The 14,939-nt window shown below is 38.3% G+C and overlaps 1 protein-coding gene across 12 annotated transcripts in view; it reads left to right on the top strand.

Annotated features, from left to right (window-relative positions):
• Nucleotides 1-14,939, top strand: part of PLCH1 (phospholipase C eta 1) — a 269,548-nt gene that overhangs the window by 58,983 nt on the left and 195,626 nt on the right. For 3 of the 12 annotated variants that reach the window (XM_063807281.1, XM_009446715.5, XM_063807277.1), the window contains exon 1: nt 9,474-9,637. The exons of 5 other annotated variants lie outside the window; for them this stretch is intronic. In XM_063807281.1, the coding sequence (XP_063663351.1) occupies nt 9,514-9,637 (124 nt within the window). In that variant the 5' untranslated portion in view covers nt 9,474-9,513. Of the gene's footprint in view, nt 1-9,395; nt 9,638-9,693; nt 10,114-14,939 lie in introns of those variants that run through there. 4 more of the 12 variants (XM_063807287.1, XM_063807286.1, XM_063807282.1 and 1 more) reach the window with 3 other exon arrangements.

Below are 14,939 nucleotides of genomic sequence, written 5' to 3'. Positions count from 1 at the left end.
GGGGGGGAAAAGTCTCCATGTTTTCATTTCATACAGGGCCAGCAGATTATGTAGCTCGTCCTGCTTAAAGCACTTATATGCTGGGCTAGGAGCTTTTGCATCTGTTATTATAGATATTGCTGAGGATGGGGAAACTGAGGCTTAGAGGGATTTAAAATAGCTTGGCTTGGATTGTTAAGTTACTGGTAGAACCAGGATTTGAATTGAAGTCTTTTTGATTGCTTATCTGTTGACTGTCACATCGTCTCCAACTACTTTATACCCCTTAACTCTTCTTCCACTGAGTTAAATTATTTCTGGATTTGGAATTGACTTGTCCTTTCTCTTTTTCTCCTAAGGAGCTCTGCCTTCCCTTGGTACCACAGTTGCTCTCTCTCTTCCTAAATCACTAGGCTGAAGTGTTAACCAGAAGGCCATTTGGAAAATTTTAATAAGTTGATAATTTTCATCCAAGGGAACTGTCCATTAGTAGCTGCCACCTTAACCTTCTCCCTGATTTGTAGAGAAAAGGCTACATGCCATCATCCCCTCACTTACCCTTACCGTATCTCACAATTGAGCAACTGGTTTTCTTCATGTTCCCAGCTTTTGGAGTCCCTCTGTTATCCTTTGGGATCTGAGTCTTGCTTTATGCCGTCTTCCGACAATTGGAAAACTATCCAGAATCTGACTTTGGGTCTGGGTGGGTCTTCCTGTGCTCAGGCCTTCCTGGTACTCACTACTCTTCTGGTCCGTTCTAGGCCCTGGAGATACATCAGGGAGCAAGACATTCATTGTTCTAGCTCTCAAGGAATTTACATTATGTTCCTTCTTGTTTCTGTGTCTATTTTTCTGTTGTCTTAGGCAGAATGCAAAATTAATAAATCAGTACTGTTAGGAGGAAATAATATGAGAAGAAAGGCTAAAGAGGTAAGGAGACACTGCAAAAACTATTAGTATGTGTAAAATTGTACTGCTGAAGTTGTGGAGAAGAGCTACTTTCTCTTTCATCAAGGGAGAGACAAAGGAGTTGATTTTTCATTTCTGTAGAGTAATTTAGTTTAGGAATTTAGACTGTTGTGATAGTACTGTGAGCTGTAACGTATTGAAAATTGTTACCAGAGGAGCCAGTACAATCTCTTTCCTTGGTTTTCTTTTAGAAAGAGGAGTGAGGTCTCCCTGCCTCAATCATTTAAGGGCATCCTTTCCCTAAAGGTCATCTTTTTTTTTAATAAAATGTCTTCCTCAGACATTACAGGGTTAGATTTTCAGAGGAGGCATTCCCCTTCCAGTCCTTCAGGAGTTTATGGCCATCCCGCTCCCTTGGAGACCTGTTTCCTGTTCTCAGGAGAGTCTCTGGTTGTACAGAGCAAACAACCCTGAATTCTGCTCAGGTTGAAGTGACCTGGTGGTTCTGAGGCAGCCTTGAAGTTTGAACTCTCTTTAGTCAGGCCTTTGAGTTTGGGTGGCCTGAAGAGACTTCCCAGAGATGTGGCTGTTGTGTTCAATAATCTAGAATCATCTTCTCCTCTCTACCCGCTTCCCCCAATTTATGGTTATCTCTATATTTGCTTTCCTTATGGGACCAGTCTGTATATGTAGTGTCCCAGGGCTCAGTATTGCTGGATAAGAGGGTAGGGGGTTTGCGTTATGATGACCATGCGTATCTCCTATTTGAATGCATGTATTGTAATCCCTATTTGATTGGCTGTAAGTCAAGCCATGCCTGGGCAGATAATATCATTTACCTTTTATTAGACTCAGAGATGGCAGATTAAGGCATGATAAAATATCCTGAATTAAGATAGCAGGTACGTCCAAGTGTGGTTATTATACAACCAAACAGTCCTCCTTTAGCTGGAGTGCTGGAGAATACAAGCACTTAGGATTTATTCTGGACATTTCCACTCTAGTCATCCAGCTCCACCTCCCAAGGGAGGAGGTAAAGGGGCTTCTGTTCAGGGGAAAGTGCATCCCAAGTGCTGTAGGGGAGTTTGAATATATGACTAAGTAAGTTTTGAGAATTTAATTAAAGCTTCAGTCCTCAGGACAGATATTTGTTTTAATATATGTCACTGTCAACAACCATGAGAGATTCCCGTGTGACTACCTATCTCTAGTTAATTCTCCTCTGTTAATGTTATGATTAACACTGATCAGCACTGATGGTAGCTGCTCAAATAGCTGATGCTGATTTACAAAGTCTGGGTACTTTTATTTATAGCTGGATATGAGTTCATGGCACCCAAATGTCAATCAGAATTTTACATTTTCTGAGTCATTACCAAAGATAGTTCAGTGTGCTTTAGTGTTCCCTGGCTGCAAGCTCCTGGGTTTCTTATAGCACCTGTGTATAAAATCTTGCCCACGAGGTCTTGGTTATTTTCATGGATTGCTCAAGTTGAAATCAAGTTCTGAGTCTATGAGAGATTTTATTTTCAATTATATTGACATCTTCATCAAGCTGACAGTGATGTGCCTACAAATTTTTATGCTAACCTATAAAATTTAAAGTGACATGACCAATAAACAATCGAGTCTTTCAAAAAATAATGAAAAATTTTGATTTTAAAGCCAAGAGTCTCGAAGGGGAGATCAATAAGTCATCAAGCAGGCAGCGTTCAAAGAGGCAGTCAGGCTAATGAGTGGCTCATCTCTGTCCTGTGGAACATAGCAAAATTAAATATGGGTTATACTCAGTTTGTTTTGAGATTCGGATGCTTAAAAATGTGTAGCAATTACTGTCCACTGATGCATGTCAGGTTTTTAATGCAGGAGAAATCCAAACTGGTTTATTTGACAAGTGTGTGTGATCTATAGGACATGTTCTGTCTCATTAGAATACAGAGTTATATCTCTCCAGTGATGAATAAACATTCACAATAAGCCTGCTCTCTGAGTAAAACACTTGTGTAGGCTATTCTCAGCATTTATTTAGCAAGCATTGGATGGAAACCTGCTCCCCTACAGGTCTTCATCTGTTCTCGGCTAAAATTTTTGTAATACACTGGGTTTGCAATTTAAGTGTTTGGTTATACTCTGTTATCCTGTTGTCTAGCAATTCTTGCTGGCAATAATATTTTAAGCATGTTTGCCTGGTGTGGGGAAAGAGCACTGTGTTTGGATTAGAAAGCCCAGTTTTTCCACTGACTAATTTTGTGATCTTGGGCACATTCATAGGGAGCTGCTGAGGCTCAGCTTCCTCTTTTGCGAATGCAGAATGATAATTCTGCCTCTCTGCCTTCCTGTAGTTGCTGTCAGGCTCATGTGGGGTATGTGTTCCTAGAGGACTTTGTAAGGTGTAGAGTTTATAAAGCATCACATAGGATTGATGAGATTGTAATTACTACCTTAATTGAGCATTTAGGTACATTGCATACACTTTTGTTTGTGAAGTGCCTTTTCCTTTATATATGAACTCAGAGTAGCATTCCATTTTGTTCCTTGGGGTTTAATATAAAAGTTGCAGGCCGGGCGCGGTGGCTCACGCCTGTAATCCCAGCACTTTGGGAGGCCGAGGCGGGCGGATCACGAGGTCAGGAGATCGAGACCATCCTGGCTAACACGGTGAAACCCCGTCTCTACTAAAAATACAAAAAATTAGCCGGGCGTGGTAGCGGGCGCCTGTAGTCCCAGCTACTCGGGAGGCTGAGGCAGGAGAATGGCGTGAACCCGGGAGGCGGAGCTTGCAGTGAGCTGAGATCGCGCCACTGCACTCCAGCCTGGGCGACAGAGCGAGACTCCGTCTCAAAAAAAAAAAAAAAGTTGCAGCAATTTTCTGAAGCAATCCTGATGGGGCTTTCTGAGCTTCATATAATAGCAATTTCCTCAAATGTACTGATGATGAATAGGCCAAAGGCATGAACTATGCTGGGCTTGTTTGAATTGATAAATGATCTCTACCTTCTCTCATTCATTTAACTCAAAGTTTGCATTGACTACATCTTTAGTGAGTTGAGTCCATTGTAAATAAAAACTGAAAGCATATTTCCAGTTTGTCCCATAGATTATTAGCAGACACTCAGAGGCTAAAGTCTAACCCTTCAGTTAGTTCATTTTTTATTTCTGTGATAAAGGCCAAATAATGGACAGTGCTACCCTCTGCTTCAGAACCAGATATTGCCCAGGACAGCTAGCTGAGTAAGGAAGACTGAGTGGTCAAGGGATTTTGATGAAAGATTAGTGCCCATTGTCTCCAGAGTACTCTGGAACAGCTTAAGACTAAGCAGGGGTTCAGACAGGACAATGCCTCAGTGGTAGTAAAAAACCCCCCTATTTTATGGAAAGGAAATGTGCTTGCTCATCGTGGGAACATCTTCCTGGACCATCCACTTGGGAGTTTCCCTGCATCTAGCCCTTTGGGGTTGCATGTAGATTGGAAAATTCTTGTTGAGGTTTCATGTGTTTGCATAGCTACATTGGTGATTTTGATATATAACTTATAGCAATGATTTTGGGTTTCCTCTGTAGTTGAGTGCACAGTGAAATTTCCTAAAAGGAATTAAGCTCTGGTTGCTCTGTTCATTGTTCTGTGAGACATTCAGATAAAAAAAGAGAGACTGAAGGCAATAAGTGACTCAAGATCTCCGTATTACCTTATCTGGTGAAGATCACTGATTCTAGAGACATTCTGTGGAGATTCAAAGCCCAGGTCTATCACAGACTTGCTGTGCCATCTTGGGGAAGTTATTTAAGTGCTTTTTGCCTCAGGTTCCACATTTGAGACTAGAGAAATGGTTGTACCTAATCTACTCAAAAGGGCATTGTAAGGATTAAATAAGGCATGTGCAATGCTAGGAACAGTATCTGGAACATAGTAAAGTGCTTCATAAATGTTAGTAAGCCTCAAAGCAAGTTCTCCATATTATATTAGTGGGAAGAGATTATATTCTTTTTCTAAGTTTAGTGTTACTAAACTGGCTACACTTTTAAAAAATAATGTTATTTTTTTCTGAGTATAAAAGAAATAAATGCTGGTTCTAAATAATCAAAATATAGTAACATATAAAGAAGAAAGTAAAACACCTAGAGATAGCTGTGGATAACCTCTGATAACATTTTTTTCATATATTTTTATAGGATTTATTCTATATGTCTATATTCTGTATTTTACGTATTTAAAGTAACATTAGTAGTTAGTTTGTATCTCCTTTTTTCCTTTAATTAGTAGTTAGTTTGTATCCTCCTTTTTTCACTTAGTATGTCAAACATTCTCCGGGTAATTGCAATGTCTTACAGACATCGTTAATAGTTAGACAGTGTTCCAAAATGTGAATGTATATTTAAGTCAATCATTCCCTTTTTGGTAGACAATTAGACAGTTGAGAGTTATTAATTATTATAACAAATGTTAAGGAAAGGATAATTCCTTCTATATAGATTTTTATATTTCTGATGATTTCCTTATGGTAGCTTTCTAGCAGCAATGATTATTGACTAAAATAAGCATAACCATTTTTACAAATCTTGCTGCATCTTGCCTGATGACTTCATTAAGTTTGTTACAGTTTATGCTCTCAATGTACAACTTAACAGCAGAGTATGAAAGTTCCTGTGAGATCCTCCCCTTAATTGAGGTACCTGTATGTGGGATAGGTCTTAGGAAGTGGTAGCTGTGTGTGACTGGAGGCTCTCAATGGCGAAGCTGCACCCTATACTTGCTTTTCCCCTACTTTCCATTTTGTGATGAAAACTGTGAATATGCTTTAAGTTAATGTGATACTATGGCTTTACTGACTTTTTTTTTTGAGACAGAATCTCGCTCTGTCAGCCAGGCTGGAGTGCAGTGGCATGATCTCGGCTCACTGCAACCTCTGCCTCCCGGGTTCAAGCAATTCTCCTGCCTCAGCCTCCTGAGTAGCTGGGACTACAGGTTCACGCCACCACACTCGGCTAATTTTTGTATTTTTAGTAGAGATGGGGTTTCACCATGTTGGTCAGGCTGGTCTCAAACTCCTGACCTTGTGATCCGCCCTCCTCAGCCTCCCAATGTGCTGGGATTACAGGCATGAGCCACCGCGCCCAGCCGACTATTTTTATTTATTTATTTATTTTTTAAAGCATTTCTGTGTTTCTATGCCAGAGACACTAACAGCTTCTGGCATTGTGTGGGAATATTTTCTAGCTGGGAAAAAAACATGAGGAATTTCGATATCAGGCCTAAAACTTTAGACATGGTTTCCAGGACCTAAAGCACAGAGCCAGGGGAAAGGGCCCAAATCTGGAGTCAGCTTGGGTTTGAATTCTGGTTCATCACAGCCGTGCGATCTTGGACATCTTCTCAGACTTGAATCTCAGTTTTCTTACCTTTAAAATGTGGATACTAATATATCTCCTTGCAGAATTTTCATGAAGATTAGGGAAGATAATATTTGCATAGTGGTGTCTGGTAAATGGTAGCTTTTATAATAATGTTTCATTAAGTAACATGGTTCCTAGGTTTGCGTCAGTAGGTTTTCTGATTGGACTAGAGAGCCCTAAGGGCAGATATGCACCATGTTTTCACTCCGAGTTTATCTCAGTTTAGAATTGTATGACTGGTGAGGTTGGGGTGTGGGGGGAGGGTTGTATAGAACATTTTAAACATTGAGACTTGGTTAAATGAAGTTATATCAAGCCAGTGATTGGAGTGGCCATTCACTTACTGCATTAGCTTCTATTTATGGAGTATTTATTTTTCCAGCCACTGGGGCTAGGCCCTTGGCCTCTACCACCCATTTACTCTTCAGCAGTGCCCTCTGAGGTAGGTACTGCCATTGCCAGGGGAGGATATTTAGGCTTACAGGTTTAGAGAGCACCAGCCCTCCCCACCACCCCCATTGTGTTGTCAGATTTAGCAAGAAAAAATACAGGAATATTACAGCAAGTAAAAATACAGGAAAAAAATACAGAAAATATTTAGCAAGAAAAAATACAGTATATCATGGGACATACTTATACTGAAAATTATTTGTTGTTTCTCTGAAATCCGAATTTAACTGGGTGTCTTGTTTTATATGACAACCCTACCCATAACTGACCCAAGGCCAGGCAGTGAATCAAGGAAGAGGCTGGGGCTTACATCTTTCTCCATCTTCCATGGAAACCATTGCTTTTACCTATTACACTTTATGATGTTTCTTTAAGAAATCAGAAGTAGAACTCAGGTGTGAAAGATGAGGGAAATGCTGTCAGATGAGGTGTAAAGTCCTTCACTGATTGTAAATTTAGAAGCTGAACTCAGAAATATTGTTTTTTATTTTTCACCTGATTGGTGAAGGTAATTCCATGTTAGGTCTAATGATTAAAAATGGAGAAAGTTGATGAGGGTCTATAAGGTACCTACTGTATGCCAAGTACTATGCTAGAACGAATCTGGAAAAGGCCCAGACTTTTCAAATGAGGGTTCCAGTTAAGAAATTAAAGATTCTAAGGCTGTAAGGTTGTTGAGGTGACCCATGAGAGGAAGCACCATTGTTCCCAAAGTCTGTTGGCCTAGTTTTGACATTGTACATGACCTTCTGTTGGGAGAATACAGGGGAGTGATTTCAGAGATGTGGTTATTCATTCAGTGTCTCTGCCAACTTCAGGATAGGTGTTTATAAGTTTTATGATTCTTTTGAATGGGCTGCATAGGAGGTTATTTGCTACTGCTGAAGAATTGGATATTTAATAATAAGTAGATATCTCTAGGCTCTCAAAAATCTGTGAGTGCTCCTTTGTGGTCAAACAGACACTTATGGGCCATGGCTGCTTTTTAAAAGCTTGCCCACCTGCCCTATGAAGCTGCTACGTGCTCCCCCTGGGTGAGTGGCTTGGCCCTCAACGGTGCCCCAGAGCCACTCAGAATAAACCTGCCATGTGCTTGTGTGGTTGGGCTCCATATCCAATCCTGCATGTCAGCCTTTTCAGGGAGGAGCCTGGGGCTTCAGGAGCAAGAGGTGAGAGGGATGAATAACTTATTATGAGCAAGACTCCCGGTGGGTAAAGTGAGCACATAAAAAGTTTGTCCCCTTCCTCTTTCTTGACCCCAGATTGGAGTGGGGAGGGGGATCTTTGGAAGGAAGCCTTTCCAAAACTTCTTGGGAGCTGGGAGTGCTTTGGTCTTCACCTCTTTTCAGGACCGAGCAAGAGATAAACCCAAGATGCCTCTTGCTTTTTGGGCATGTTTGGTTCTGGGCAGACAAAGGAACGAGATATTCGTTACTTGGTGTTACCAATTTTGTGTTAAGAAAACACCATTGTCTTTTTGTATAAAATTATCTGGGAGTATTAAATACTTGGATTATTTAGCAGGAATGGGTATTTCTCAGATATGTCACATTTTGGGGTGCCATCTTGTGTTCGGACCACTAATTAATTCAGATTAAGCAATGAAGTCCACTCCTTTCCTGGGTTGATGTAAAGAATTTCAAGACTAATAATAGTAAAACAATAATAATATATAATTGTGATTCTAAGCACTTTATGTGTATTAAATTAATTACTGCAATAACATTTTGAAGTAGAAACTATTACTATGCCCACTGTACAAATAAGGAAATGGAGGAGCAGAGAATTTAAGTAAATTGCCCAAAGTCTCACAGCTAGTTGGTGGCAGAGTCAGTCTTTGAACCTAGTCAGATAGGCTCCTAAACTCTTAATGGCTATTTTGTATAGTGATGTATGTATGTATGTTAGATTGAATCTTGCAAGAAGGATATTTTCATCATGTATTTAATTGTGTGTGCCCACATATACCTTTGAAATCCAAGTTTCCCTAGAGTATTTGAAAGTAAATAGTGTAGTTTGCAATTTGGGGCAGGGGATGTGCAAATTGGGACACAGGTGAATTGGATCTGGGATAGAGCTTTGCACCTTGGAATCAAGGGATGAGTTAGCAATCTAGGCTGGGTGGCCCTGGTGGGAATTGCCTAAAGGGCCTGACACTGGTATATGCAGAATGGGAGATGCTGGGAGTCCTAAGGGCCACAGGTGGGTGAGGGACAGCTGAAGCTGGGAGAAGAAAATGGCAATAGGGTCGATATTAGAAAGGGAATGCTGGAGTGAGAGAGTTAATACTCAGGATGAGAGGCTTAGTTACAATGCCTAAATGCAAGACTACTGTAAATTGCTACTGTATCTGCTTATGTGTCTGTCTGTCTACCTATCTCTTCAAAGAAGTTGAATAAAGTTGCAAATAATGTTTACATAGACTTTAGGGAAAATTGCACTATAATAATGTGTGGTTTCATTCACTAAAAACTGACTTTTTTAGACTCATTCATGCTGTCTACCTTGTCCACGTCCACAGGCATGTGATTTTTTTTTTTAAACATGAGAAATAGCCTTCACCGAGTAAGTGTTTTCAAACTGTAACCTCATTCCTTATAAGTTGGAAACATTCCAGTCTTTTCTGTGATCATTGCTATGTTTGTGTGTGAATAAAATCAGGACAAAAAAACAAGGAAAACCCTCAACGCTTTGAATATGCACTTAACCTGACTTGCACAAAAGTAGCCTATAGGGCAGTCGTAGCTTATTTCTTAATGGATTGTGTTTGCCTCCGATGGAGTGATGTTTGCTTCTGAGAGTGTGTGTCTGTGTGTGTGCTTCTGTGTCTCTGTGTGTGCATGTTCATTTTCTGTATTCAGTCTGCGTCACTCCCACGGTAATCAGTGTTTCTCAATGACCTCTGAAGGTGAGGAGGGTTTCTTTGATGGATAAAGACCTACACTTCCCAGACATTAAATGTGCATAATGCCTTGAGGGCTTTAACGCGCTGCACGAAGCATGCATGTCTCATACCCAAAGTAGCCACAGCGCCTGCATTCCCACAATAGCGGCAGCCCCGAGCAGATGCTTCCAGTGTGCTTATCTGGCTGTGCTTTTCACTTTGGGACAAAGTTCTATAATCATATCTCATGGATTTATTTTCTCCACACTATAAAGCCTGAATTGTGAAGATCTCATCATGCCATAAAGGGCAGCATGAGCCAAGTTCTGGGGGCTGCTAAGGATTTCTTTGCCTTTTTTTCCCCCACCCTTTTTGGAAATGTGTATCAGGAAAAGGCTTTGCCTTTAGAGAGAAATTTTACTGCTCTTGCCAATAATGTGTAATAGTATTAAATTTAATGGCAGACCTTGAAGTGTATAAAAACTTAAGTCCAGAAAAAGGTAAGACTCATACTACTAATTTTAAGGTAAGTGTAATAGTCCTAGTAAAAGATGGTAAACATTTATTTTATTTCATGTTTAGTTAAGTTAAATATTTATTTGAATTCTTCAGAACATATTTATTATATTTCAGTATGAAATGAGGTAACAAAGTATTTTTGTTTAGGCAGAAGTGTTTTTTTCGTATAAATGTAGACTTTAATAAGAGTAGAATTTGCATGCTGGCAAACTGAAAGTATATCATTATATTAAAATGGTCAGTGAGAAAATAATTTGTATTCTTAGGTTATAAGTCAGGATACAGACATGCCTAAAAATTTCATTTGTCTGACATTTATAAACAGTAGGTTTTAACTGAAACATTGTCAAGTCTTGTTCAGTTTGAATAATGATGAATAAAGCTATATTTTAACTTTCTACAATAATCTGGAGAGAATGATTCCCAATTTGTATCAATTAAAACTAGTCAGGGATAGTAAAAATAATTAGCTCTATAAAATAGAATGGCAGAAGTATTTAGCACAGATAAAATGGAGGCAGGATCCATGTATCATGTTCTTACAGCCTGTCAGCTCCAGGAGCATGAGAAAAACATCTTAAAGTATGAGTTAGGAGATCAGAAATTGAAAATCTATGGAGATTGTTCTTGAATTATAAGAATTATTCCTTCCTGGTCAGACAGAATAAATGACGTGTCAAGAAATGTCTTCTTAAGTTACCTTCAAGCTGAAATTTGTCTGTCATTTCAGATTATTCATATGCGTCTACTCAAATGTAACTTTATCCCATCAATGCTGATCTGAAAGCCTGTCTGGAGATTGTTGCTAGTTTATGGTTTCAGCTTTAATGTGCCATGTTCCCAGTACCAGCATTGATGTTTGCTTTTTATTCAAAACATAAATTGTACCATGGTTGAGATTTTCTTGAGTATACCTGAGTTTTCTAAGCCTGGGAAGAAGCTTTCATACAGAAATAGGGAAGGATTTGGCTTACTTAACATGCAGTTTGTCAGAAGGATTTCCATTTAGAGTTTTGTCTTATAATATGTTTGGAAACTCTTATGTATGCAGAACGTAGGAGTAAATTGAACTGCACAGCATACTATCAGGGTCGTCTTGCTTTACACATTATGGAAGTAATGATGAAAGTGACTTCTATTACCTTTACCACATAAGATGATCTTTAAATTTAAAATAGAGCTTTAATTCTTAAACATGGTGGAAATTTGATATAATTTTCCTAGTCATATAAGCTTTCAAAGTTGATGAATGTAAGGTGTCTTGTTTCAAGGTAGATGTTTTCACATACAGATGTCTTACCAGAGATTTTTCATTGAGCAAATATTTCATATTTTATTTAATAGATTTTCTATTATTTATCTTAGTGATTTTATTCTGCTGAATGAAAAATTTTCATTACTGACTAGCCATCTTGGTATTAAAATATTTCAGTTGGTAGCAAGACTATTTTTCAAAAAATCTTTCTTCTGATTTCCAGATCAATTTTAAAAGGAACATCTTGAATTATGCAGATCAACTCTATATCTGAGTGTGTGAAATTGATAGATTCTGAAATATCATGAAATCTGAGTTGCATTGTTAAACAGTAACATTAGTGGAGTGGCTTCAATTGACTGGAGTACAAAGTTGAGGAATGTTTATTCGGAGGCAGGAAGACCATGAAGTATAAAGCCCATGTTTGCTCCTATATTTTGTATTTGTGTATATAATTAGGAAATTATTTTTATTGTTGTTGTTTACCTTAGAATTTCATGTAATGCACTAAAGCTCATCTCAGTGATTCTGAACAACACTGAGAAGACGTAGGGACCTGAATTGCAACATAAAACTAGAAGCAGGAGCAAGCTTGAGGCATGTAAGGAAGGTGTTTTTATCATCTTGTTGTGTCTCTGAACCTCAATTTCCTTTTTAGTAAGAAGAGATAATACTACTTTCTTGCTTACCTCACAAGGTTGTTGTAAGAATTACTGGTCTCTGAAAGCATTTGAAAGATAGAAAAGGACCCCAGATATGTAAGATGGTATAGTTGTACAAATAAGGATAATGTATATTTCATATACTTTAATGAAAAGAAATCATATTTGTTCTGGGATGACAGTAAATACACTTTGACCTAGAACTTTGGTACCATCTGCTACTAATTTCCCCCATGGCCTAGTATAGCCTACATGCCAGCAGTGTGCATGCTGTGTACGAATGCCTGATGGAAGGGTAGATGTCAACGTAAGAGCGAGTCCTAGATTTCTGAGCAGGAAGAAACCATAGCAATCTCATTCTTTTATAAGAAGAAAAAATAGTCATAGGGAGGCTGCATAATTTTCTTGAAGACGTGTAACAAATCTGTGGCTGGAATTGAGCCATCCAATTCCCAGATCATGAGAGCTGTATCTACCCTTCTCAGTCATACAGATTTTTTTCTTTTAGAAGTTGCTACATTTAGATATTTGTGATTTTGCTCATGCTATGTCATTTGAATCCTTTGTACAGGCTGTTTTTTTTTTAGGGAAGGAAAATGGAGAGCTTCTTGTGGAATTCTCAACTGCTAATCATTAATGGGTACAATTAATAGAGATAGACTATGTGCTTTATCTACAAGGTGCTTGTTGGGGATATGAAGATGAATAAAAAGAACTTAGCTCTTTTGTAGTAACTTCTGGTATAGTGCACAAACATGCTTATATTACTGTAATAACAGTAATACTGTAATAGAGGAACATTCCAGTGGTACCTGAGTATGGAGAAGTCAGCAAAGGATTTCTGGAGGTGACATTTGAACTGAGCCTTGAAATATGATGAGGATGATGTCAGGTGTATAAGCAAGGGTTGAAGCTGAAGGAGTAGCAAGGACCAGGTGTTATAATAAAGACCTGGTAATCCAGGTTAAGAAATTTAGACATTATTACCAAAAAAAAAAAAAAAAAAAAAAAGGCAACAGAAGGTTTTAAGCTGGGGAGAGAATAATCAGATTTGAGTTTTAGAAAGAGCTCTCTGACAACAGTTTGGAGACCGATGGTGGAACGGGTGAGGCTGGAGCACTGGAGACCAAAAAGCTGTTGCAGTAAATAGTTGAGGAAACAATGGTCTCTATTCAAGTTTCTTAGCTAAGGTGATCTTTCATAAGAAAACATTAGGCTCTCAAGTCCACATTGGTGTCCTTTGCCCCTGATCAAAGCTGCTGTAGAATTCATAACTGCTGCTTTTTCTGCATACACTTGTTATTCAGTCACTGCCTTGTATTTGGGATAAATTAGTTACAAGAAAGTCATTGCCTGATAAGAAATTTAACACTTCTGTTCTTAGTAAGGTCGTGACCTCTTGTCCACTAGACAGAATTGTGCCTAATTATGAGTATCCTATTCTTTTATGGCAAACAAAAAATGATTTCTCCAAGAAGTTAGAGAACCCCTCCTCAACTTTTCCTAGGTTGCAGGAATTTGGTTTGAATGTTGTCATATTGCTTGCATAATCAGTCCAAATATAACATTAGGGCAGGAAGGTCTGTGGCCATTTCTTAGTGTTTCACGTTGTGGAATATGGCTGTTTCCCTATTTAATGAAGAAGGTGATACCCGTAATGTTGTGTGCTTTAGTCTGTTCTACAGAGCTGTTAGTTTATTTCTGAATTATCTGTGAGGGCAAGTTCTCCCTTATTGTTCTTAGTCAGAAATTTTTGGCTCTTTTCATGTATTTTGTATTCCAGATAAATTTTAGAACTGCCTGTCTAGTTCCAGAAGTCACTTAGTTGGGGTTTTGGTTGGAATTACATTACATTTATAGATTAACTCAGGAGAACTGCCAACTTTAAGACATTGATTCCCCCTTTCAGGAACACAGTAGGATTCGTCATATTTTACGTTTTCTCTTAGGTCCTTCTCTTATATCAGTCAAGATTTAGAGCTTTCTTCATGTAGGTTGTTCACATTTCCTGGTAGGTTTATTTTTATGATTTTAGTTGGTATTGTGAATAGAGTTTTTTGTTACGCCTTGTTAATTTAAAAAGTTGAAAAATTTAAACACAATATTATAGAACTATTAACAAAAAATACAGTTTTTTCTCAGCCTTCTTAGCCTTTTTCCAAATAAATTACTTTTAACTTTTTTACTTTCCTTTTTGTAGGGTTTTAGTGTTACTTTTATATCTCCAACTGATGCACTTACACTGCCACTTATTGATTTCTCAACTTTTGATATTAATTATTGATTTTCTTCTATGATAGATGAGAAATAGCTCACTTATATTACCCCATGTCCTCTTTGGTTACTGTATTGGTTATCCCTGTAGTTTTAACAATTCACTTACATTTCGGTTTCCTGCTCTGCCAGCTGGATTACTCTACCTAGTGACCATCACTCTCCCTTTGCCAAACCTTTGCCTCTTTTATCCCTCCTAACTTCTCTTAGTATAATTATTTTTTCATTCTTTTTCTGTACTCAGAATCACTCCTCCTATGTTTTGATCATAGATTGACTTTAAAAGTTTAATATCAATAAACAAAGTTCACATTACTGTGATTACTTACATTTACATTATTGTGACTATATAAATGCTCATCAAAGTAACCGCCTAAGTTATTTTGATTAGGGTTACTGCTTCAGAACATAGCATCAGAGGAAAAGGACAGATTCTATAGTTTTCTATAGCAAATATTGGGATCAAATTCATTAGAAAAAAAATCGAGTACCTACTACTAATTTTGGCAACTAGCAATCTTCATCATAACTCTGTGAAGTGCATATAGTTATCTTCATTTTAGAGGCAAGGAATCTGAGGTGCAGAGAGAGAAAAGAACTTGCTCTAGGTCAGCTG

Source organism: Pan troglodytes, chromosome 2 (genome assembly GCF_028858775.2).
Source record: "Pan troglodytes isolate AG18354 chromosome 2, NHGRI_mPanTro3-v2.0_pri, whole genome shotgun sequence".
Classification (NCBI taxonomy): Eukaryota; Metazoa; Chordata; class Mammalia; order Primates; family Hominidae; genus Pan; species Pan troglodytes.
The sequence above is the reverse complement of the archived record's forward strand: the minus strand, read 5'-3'. Positions and strand labels throughout refer to the sequence as shown.